This window comes from Nicotiana tabacum, chromosome 19, assembly GCF_000715075.1.
Source record: "Nicotiana tabacum cultivar K326 chromosome 19, ASM71507v2, whole genome shotgun sequence".
Lineage (NCBI taxonomy): Eukaryota > Viridiplantae > Streptophyta > Magnoliopsida > Solanales > Solanaceae > Nicotiana > Nicotiana tabacum.
Genome location: NC_134098.1, coordinates 66,509,514 through 66,517,818, shown reverse-complemented (window position 1 = coordinate 66,517,818; position 8,305 = coordinate 66,509,514). Strand labels below are relative to the sequence as shown.

Below are 8,305 nucleotides of genomic sequence, written 5' to 3'. Positions count from 1 at the left end.
CTAATTAAGAAGAAATAATCGCTTCATAACTTATGTAATATTTGGTTGGGTGCATAAGAAAAAGAAAAAAAGATCACCGCATACCTAATGCATCATTTGTTAGCAGTGTTAATTTTTTATATATTTAATTATGCAGGGATTCATATATTATTTTATACATAATAGAATGTTAAAGAAAACTACATGTATTAACAAAATGAGAATTAACTATTTAGAGACAACCATGCCCATTAAGTAAGTTATTCTTGTATAATAATTTCTTCACTATTACTCACCATATAATAATTCCTTCATCATTAACCACCACATAAAAACTCATTGCATTATAATTCCTGCGTAACTAGTATATGAACCAAATAATATATTAAAGCTATCAACTCGACTAATATAACTAGTAACTAGTTAAAACTATATATTTATAATTAAAAGAAGTATGTATTATTCAACATTAAAAAAATACTATGTAATCAAAAGAGTAATTGATGCAATTTTTACTTGATTCAAATATTTAACCACCTGCTCGACGATAGAAGGCGACAGAGAGAGTATGGTTTCAATTTGGGCTCAAATAGGTTCGGTATAAGGCTCGGAACTACGTGGCTCTAAAATTCCACAAATTCAAAGCAGCAAGCAGTATTTCAGTTTTTTGTTGTGTACTCCTATAAAGCAAAAATAAAGCGCTTTTCTTGCATTTCGTGGGGAGAGAGGTGAGGTGTGGGCAAAAAAAAGCAGAAAAATAAAGCGAATCAAGCAAACCAGCACCAGAGTACTACTACTCCTTTGTAGTATCTTTGTGTTTAGTTTACTAGGGTACACATAGTCTATACAAGAATAAGATTACATCAAAATTGTACCTTTATTTACCTGTTTATCCTCTGTGAGCTTTATTATACCTTTTTCAATCAGTTAGATCTTGTTTCTGAGCGCTGAACTTGGCTTCTTTCAAACAATTTACCACTTGAGTTTTTTTCTTCGTTTTTGGTACAATTGAGAATTTTGATGTTTAGGAATTCATAATCAAGAAAAGGTAGCTGTTTCTTTGCTTAAATAAATAAAAATGGCGGCCTATGGAGCATTGTCTGTGGTAGAGGATGTTCTTCAGCAGCATGGCAATAACCCATCAAAAAATCTTGATTTAGTGGATGCCCGTAAAGCAGAGGAAGCTGGTAACTGATTTTTTTTTTTTTTTTTTTGTCTTTTATTTTATGGCTGATCATAAGTGTGATTAGGCTAGAGATCCATTGTTACTAGTCTGTTCATGTAATTTAAAAAGAAGCATAAATTGGGAATTTGTTTTACTGTTTCTGAGTTTGCGATGTTTGAATTGTAGCAATAAAGAGGCATCAAGCAGCAGCATGGCTGAGGAAGATAGTTGGAATTGTGGGAGCTAAAAATTTGCCAGCTGAACCTTCTGAGGAAGAATTCAGGCTTGGTTTAAGGAGTGGAATGATCCTTTGCAATGTACTCAATAAAATTCAGCCTGGAGCTGTGCCCAAGGTAATTTTAATAAATGAAATCAACCAATCAATCAACTTCCCCTCAGCCATGAATTTGTAGATTGATCATTCAAAAAGGAAATTGCAAGTTAGACCTATTTGAGTTTTTGTTTTTCTCCGGTACCGGGATTGACCTTTATCATTGATCAACTACTGCAGGTTGTTGAAAGTCCATGTGACTCTGCAGTTATCTCAGATGGAGCTGCCCTCTCTGCATACCAGTACTTTGAGAATGTTAGAAATTTTTTGGTTGCTGTGCAAGAATTGGGGATTCCTTTGTTTGAGGCATCTGATCTGGAGCAGGTAAATTGTTAGTGCATTTGATGGGAGCCAAAGTAGTCTATAATTATAACCCGGAATATCTATTTCCGGTGTCTTCATACCTCTCATACTAAATTGAGTCCTAGTTTAGTTGTATAGGCATTCTCATGATTGTCATTGGAATTTCTATAAAATATGTGATAAAGCTGCATTCTTGAAAATTATCAGGGAGGAAAATCATCAAGGATCGTGAATTGTGTTTTGGGACTTAAATCCTACAGCGAATGGAAGCAAGAAGGTGGTACAGGAGTTTGGAAATTCGGTGGAAATATAAAATCCAATGCATCTGTAAAACAAATTGTACGGAAAAATTCTGAGCCATTCACAAGTTCTTTGTCAAGGAATATGTATGAGAAACCTAAAAACGGTGCGTCAATTGAAGCTGAAAAAAACAAAACGGTAGGTAAGCTCTGCTTGACTGAAAAAAGCATTACGTGCATTGAGAATAATGAATTTAATGGACGATTCATTAATCAAATGTTTTCTTTACAGGCCAGCTCTTCCTTGAGCATGCTTGTTCGTGCAATTCTAACTGATAAGAGGCCAGAAGAGGTTCCTAATGTATGTTGAAATTCATCAAGTTTGATAAACTTTCCTTTTAGATTTTTGTAGTGTAATGCTGAAGCAATTCTACTCAACCCTCAATCTTCTTGCTCCTACATCATTTTTCTTCAAAGTACTTTCACATGTTCGCTCTTTTCAGCTAAAGTAGGGAGTGTCAAGCAAGAAATCAAGTGAACTTAGACTAGTAGGAAAGCAATCAAGTGAATTTGGACTAGTAGGAAATTGTCAGACGTTGTACCAGCCTGAGGATTTAGTTCTCATGAATGTTATTTCCTTGTCATTGATTTTTCTTGAGTTGATTATGGAATTAATTTTTCTGTCAATGAAATTGGTGATGGCAAGTTAATTTACGATAAAGTTTGTAAGGGACTTTATAACTCTGGACCTTGTCCTTGTTAGCTTGACACCTGAAAAAATGTTGAACATCTTCATTCTTGATCTTCCTGTAAACCACATGTATTTTTTCATTTCACAAGTTTGGTATCTTTTGGTTCCTTGTCACCAGAAATACTGACCTTCTGCATTTAAAGCAATGTACATGATTGGCTCTTCAAATATGGTTGATTCCAATATATTCATATTCTATGATGCCTTTAAAATTCTTTTAGATTGAATTTATCAATCCGGTATTGTCTCAAGTCATAACAACTCATGACCATCAAGGTGCTGCAACAGAGATTTTTTCGCTAATATATTAACTAGATATTGTCGTAACTAGAAAAACAATCTCCATAGTCTTTTAGTTTAGTGATAGGAAATCTTTGGTTAACCTAATCTATGATATGCCTGTTGTGGTAGAATTTTCTGTTTTACTACCTGTAAACTGTTGGCGAGGTATTAGCTTTTATCTGTGATTGTACTTTGTATCTTGTGCCATTTATTCTAAAATCCAGCAACGTTCTGCATGCTACAGCTTGTGGAGTCGGTGTTGAATAAGGTTGTTCAGGAATTTGAGCATCGCGTTGCAAGCAAAATTGAACTGGTAAGTTCATCATTCATCTATCTGCTGAATTACAAGATTATTCATATGTTGAAGTTGGATTATCTGCTTCCTTAGTAATAGTCACCATTGATTCAGTTCTCTGTTTTCTCTTTCCCTTTCTATGCTTGTATAAACACCTTTTTATTGCAATCCGCCCTTTGATTCATTCTTAAAATATCTACTGTTACACTAATAAAAAATAGTAGAACAGTATCTCTACTTTTTTGATGTTATCAACATGCATCGTCTTATGCTCTGACACTCCATTTAACATCCTTCCATCAGAGTAAAGCAACTATAGATGATTCAACTGGTTCTTGTGGTAACAAATCCACCTTGAGATATACTTCTGACAGTGCAAAGGTGATGTGTCTAATTTTGCAGATCTTGCTGAAGGAAAAAATTCACTTGTTTTTAATCAGAAAAGTATAATTTCATGTCAAAAGACATGATACCTCATACTTGCAATTTTTTCTTCCCTTCTCAATTAGGTTGACCAAAGAAATGTGATCATAGAGAAGAAAGAGGACTCCTTGCCAAATGAAGAACTTGAAAGAAGATACATGAAGCAATACGCCATTGTTGACCAACAGCAAAGTGACATTAAGGTAAGAATTGAAGATTGCCAGGCACGGTTAGACCCTTGAACAAGAAACAAGCAATTTCTCCGCTAAACTCTTATGAGCTTTAATGTCCTATTGTAGAATCTGAAGGAAACTCTTTTGACTACCAAAGCGGGTATGCAGTTCATGCAGATGAAGTTTCACGAGGAAATGCATAATATTGGTAGATATTGCACAATTCTCTAATTGTTTTTTGGTTTATGTGCATTTATTGAGATGAGTTTGTTTCAACCTAATTATGCCTTGCACTATAGGCATGCACATAAATGGCCTAGCTCATGCAGCTTCTGGTTATCATAGAGTTCTTGAAGAAAATCGCAAGCTTTATAATCAAGTTCAGGATCTTAAAGGTAACATTCTTATATATTAGACCATGTCATTATGTCTTTCTTCATCTCTTATTCAGCCATGAACTGAAGGCTGCCTGTTTTTACTCGATTAGGAAGCATAAGGGTTTACTGTCGAGTAAGACCATTTTTGCCCGGGCAATCTAATTGTGCTAGTTCTGTGGATCACGTAGAAGATGGCACCATTACAATAAGTGTTCCGTCAAAGAATGGAAAAGGGCGAAAGTCTTTCAACTTCAATAAAGTATTTGGATCCTGCGCTACTCAAGGTAAATGGAAAACATAGAACAGCATAGAATGCTGCATCCATAATTATTGGTAAAATGACATTTGTGTTTACCTTTTATAAAAACTGGCATCTATACTTTTAATTATATTATCCCTCAGCTTTCTTCAGTGGTTTTTACTTGTCTTTCCTTTTTGGCAGGCGAGGTGTTTTCTGATACACGACCGCTGATAAGATCAGTTCTTGATGGCTTCAATGTCTGCATTTTTGCTTATGGCCAAACAGGATCAGGAAAAACCTACACAATGGTTAGTTAAAGAAAAATATTTCCATTATAAGTAAAATTATATTTTCTTTGTTGTATGTGCTAAGAAGCTCTTTTGTTGTATTCAGACGGGGCCTAAGAATATTACAGAACAAAGTCAAGGAGTAAACTATAGGGCTTTAGGCGATCTATTCCTTCTCGCAGATCAAAGAAAAGATACCTTCCACTATGATGTGTCTGTACAGATGATCGAGATATACAATGAGCAAGTTAGGGATCTCCTAGTTTCTGATGGTGTAAACAAAAGATATCCTTCACAATATCTTGTGACTTACATTTTGATGATCTTTACTATTCTTCTGCATATTGAATGTTTTGCATCAACAAACATTCTTATATTCAAAACTTCTAAATAGCTTTAAGCTATATGATCTTATTATTACACATTCTAGACCATCGTGCTTAAACTTCCTGCTTTCCTTAACCCATAATTACGTTAGAAATCCGTAGTGCTTCTCAAGGATTAAGTGTACCAGATGCAAGCTTGCTTCGTGTAACTTCAACTTGCGACGTTATTGATCTGATGAATCTAGGGCAAAAGAATCGTTCAGTGGGTGCGACAGCACTCAACGACCGCAGTAGCCGCTCTCACAGGTTTGAATGCAGAACCTCTTCTTATACTTTCTAGATTCTTTGAAAGAAACTTGTCGTGGAGATGCTGACTCTATCTGGTTTTGAATGTGCAGTTGCCTAACTGTTCATGTTCAAGGACGAGACTTGACTTCTGGAGCTATTCTTCGTGGTTGTATGCATTTGGTTGATCTTGCAGGAAGTGAGAGAGTCAACAAGTCTGAAGTAACAGGAGATAGGCTTAAAGAGGCTCAGCACATTAACAAGTCTCTTTCAGCTTTGGGTGATGTTATCTCTGCCCTTGCCCAAAAGAATGCACATGTCCCGTACCGTAACAGCAAACTTACACAGCTACTGCAAGACTCACTAGGTATGATATAAGCTTAAATGATGAAATTTGATTGTTCTTGCAACTCTTCTCTTTCTCTATAGTAAAGATTGTTTTTTGGGATGTGACTTTATTGTAGGAGGGCAAGCCAAAACTCTGATGTTTGTTCACATAAGCCCTGAACCTGAAGCTGTAGGAGAAACAATTAGCACACTTAAATTTGCAGAACGTGTTTCTACTGTTGAACTAGGCGCTGCACGAGTAAATAAAGACTCTACAGATGTCAAAGAGCTTAAAGAACAGGTATTCAATTTTTCTCATTTTTCCTTTTATCCTTTAATATTGCTTTTGTTCCGAGTCTGTTGGTTTGTGCTCAAGGACGATATCTTTGTTTTATCAGATTGCAACTCTTAAAGCTGCCTTGGCAAAAAAAGAAGAGGAGTCAGTTCCCATGCAGCATATAATGAGCAGTCCGTGTAACATGCAGCCATCACCCTTTCAATCTAATCCACAGAAAAGAGAGAAATTGGCCGATTCACACATCCAGAGGAGACCGATGGACGATGTAGGCAATATAGAGGTAGAATCTCTGGACTTGGTTGTCTCTCTAAGTGCAGCAATTATTTATAGCAAAATGCAAACTCGTGAATGGAATAATAATTTATTGAGTTCTATTAGTGCTTAGTGGTGTTTTAGCTCAAACAATAAACAGATGAGGTAATACTTGGAAGCAGTAGCGGAGCCAGGATTTTCATTAAGGGTGTCAAAATTTAAAGAAGTAAATACACAAATAAGTCAAGGGGATGCAATACAAAGTATATATATACATAAAAAATTAATTCTTATCTATCTAAACAGTGTAATTTTCCGGCGAATAGGAGTCAATTGACACTCTTTGGTCTAGGAGCTATGTGGCTCCGCCCCTGCTTGGAAGAGCATGAGACTTGAATAAGTTTATACCGAAACTAGACCGTAAGACGCCGTTAGTGAAGTTTTTTAGGAGCATCCTTTTTGATGCGTGCGGTTGTAATCTGCAAGAGTTTTGCTTTTGACATCTACTAATTTGCAGGTATTTAGTAATTCTGAGTTCAGACAAAAGACGCAAAGCTTTGATCTTGATGAGTTACTAGGAAATTCCCCTTCCTGGCCACCAGTCGACAGTCCTTGTGAAAACTATGTTGGATATGATAAAGACATGGGCACGGGTGAGTGGGTAGACAAAGTCATGGTGAACAAACAAGACTCTATCAAGATCAATGGAGTGGGAAAGCCCTTTGGATGTTGGGAATCTGAAAAAGGCATGTGTGATGTCTTTGCTCAGAAATATCTTTCGGAATCATCTAAATTATTATGCCAAGAAAAATCGGGTAATCTTTTCCCATTGAGTGACCACTTTAACATTACTCCTGCTGATGATCTTGAAGAATTTGATGCCACGACCAGTGATTCATCTGAGCCAGATCTGCTTTGGCAATTCAATAATTCCAAACTGAACAACTTCACCTATGGGAACGAGTCAAAGATCCAGAGATCAAATGCAAAGCATGCAAAGAGCCCAGAAACAAGGTACTCTCTCATTCACGTTTTTTTTTTTTTTTTTTTTTTTTTTTTTTTTTTGATTTATTTGCACTTCAAGAATAACATAATAAGTAGTTAATCAATCAATCAACTATATTTCAATCCCTAAACTAGTAAGGATCTGTTATAAGAATACTCCATATCTATTCTACTCTATTCGAGCTCATTTCATCTTTAACATTTTGTTTTAACTGATTCTGGCAGGAACATGGTTAACAAAGTAGGGCCTTCGCCATCACGAAAGACAAATGGAATTGGCCACACACCTCTACGGAATGGGAGGCAGGCCGTGCCAACTGAAATGAAGCGAAAAGCAGGAAACAGGAAGTAGGGATGTGAACTAAGCTGCTGCTTCCAATTCTTTTATTTTATTTTTTCCCTTTCAATTATGGGAGTGAGTGAGAGTTGTTTTGCTTTTTCTAACACAGAGTCTCTTTCGCCTATATGATTTTTTTCACTTCAAAATGTGTATTTTGAGCATGTGAAAGAGGCAATAATTCCATTGCGTGTAATGTTCACATCATTAGATTTGTAGAGTTCCAGTTTGTTGGAAACCTTGGTAAGTAGCAATATGAAGATCCTTAAATTTTGTGGCACAGTTGAGGATTCGACATGTACAATTTGCATATATTCAATAGTTTGATTGTGTTCCATTTTTATAGTAGAAAACCAAAGTTCATTATGAAACCATTATTGTTTTCTTATTCTTACTTTTGTTTGATGTCCTGGCTGTACAAATTATAATCTGTTATTTTCCTGAATCTGAGCTTGATGTCCAGACCTTGAGCTCAGCTATGGAGGAAGCTCTGTGAAGAATGAAGAAGGAGAAAGTCGGTTGTATATTTTCTATATAGAAAAAATGTGTACACTTGTCCTATATATACAACAACTCCACTCTTAATTAAGCCAGCTGGCATAACTAACTAACAGCTCCACTAACTGCAC

At 35.9% G+C, this 8,305-nt stretch overlaps 1 protein-coding gene across 1 annotated transcript; it reads left to right on the top strand.

Annotated features, from left to right (window-relative positions):
* The first annotated feature begins 652 nt into the window (after positions 1 to 652).
* Positions 653 to 8,013, top strand: LOC107805869 (kinesin-like protein KIN-14I). Its single transcript, XM_075237893.1, has 19 exons — positions 653 to 1,166; positions 1,331 to 1,497; positions 1,656 to 1,799; positions 1,986 to 2,216; positions 2,310 to 2,378; positions 3,295 to 3,363; positions 3,649 to 3,726; positions 3,855 to 3,971; positions 4,068 to 4,149; positions 4,241 to 4,336; positions 4,429 to 4,602; positions 4,761 to 4,867; positions 4,953 to 5,131; positions 5,320 to 5,478; positions 5,571 to 5,824; positions 5,922 to 6,085; positions 6,183 to 6,362; positions 6,852 to 7,348; positions 7,565 to 8,013. Exons 1-19 carry the CDS (start codon positions 1,058 to 1,060, stop codon positions 7,689 to 7,691), a joined length of 3,003 nt encoding a protein of 1,000 aa, XP_075093994.1. The 5' UTR covers positions 653 to 1,057; the 3' UTR covers positions 7,692 to 8,013.
* The last annotated feature ends 292 nt before the right edge of the window (positions 8,014 to 8,305 follow it).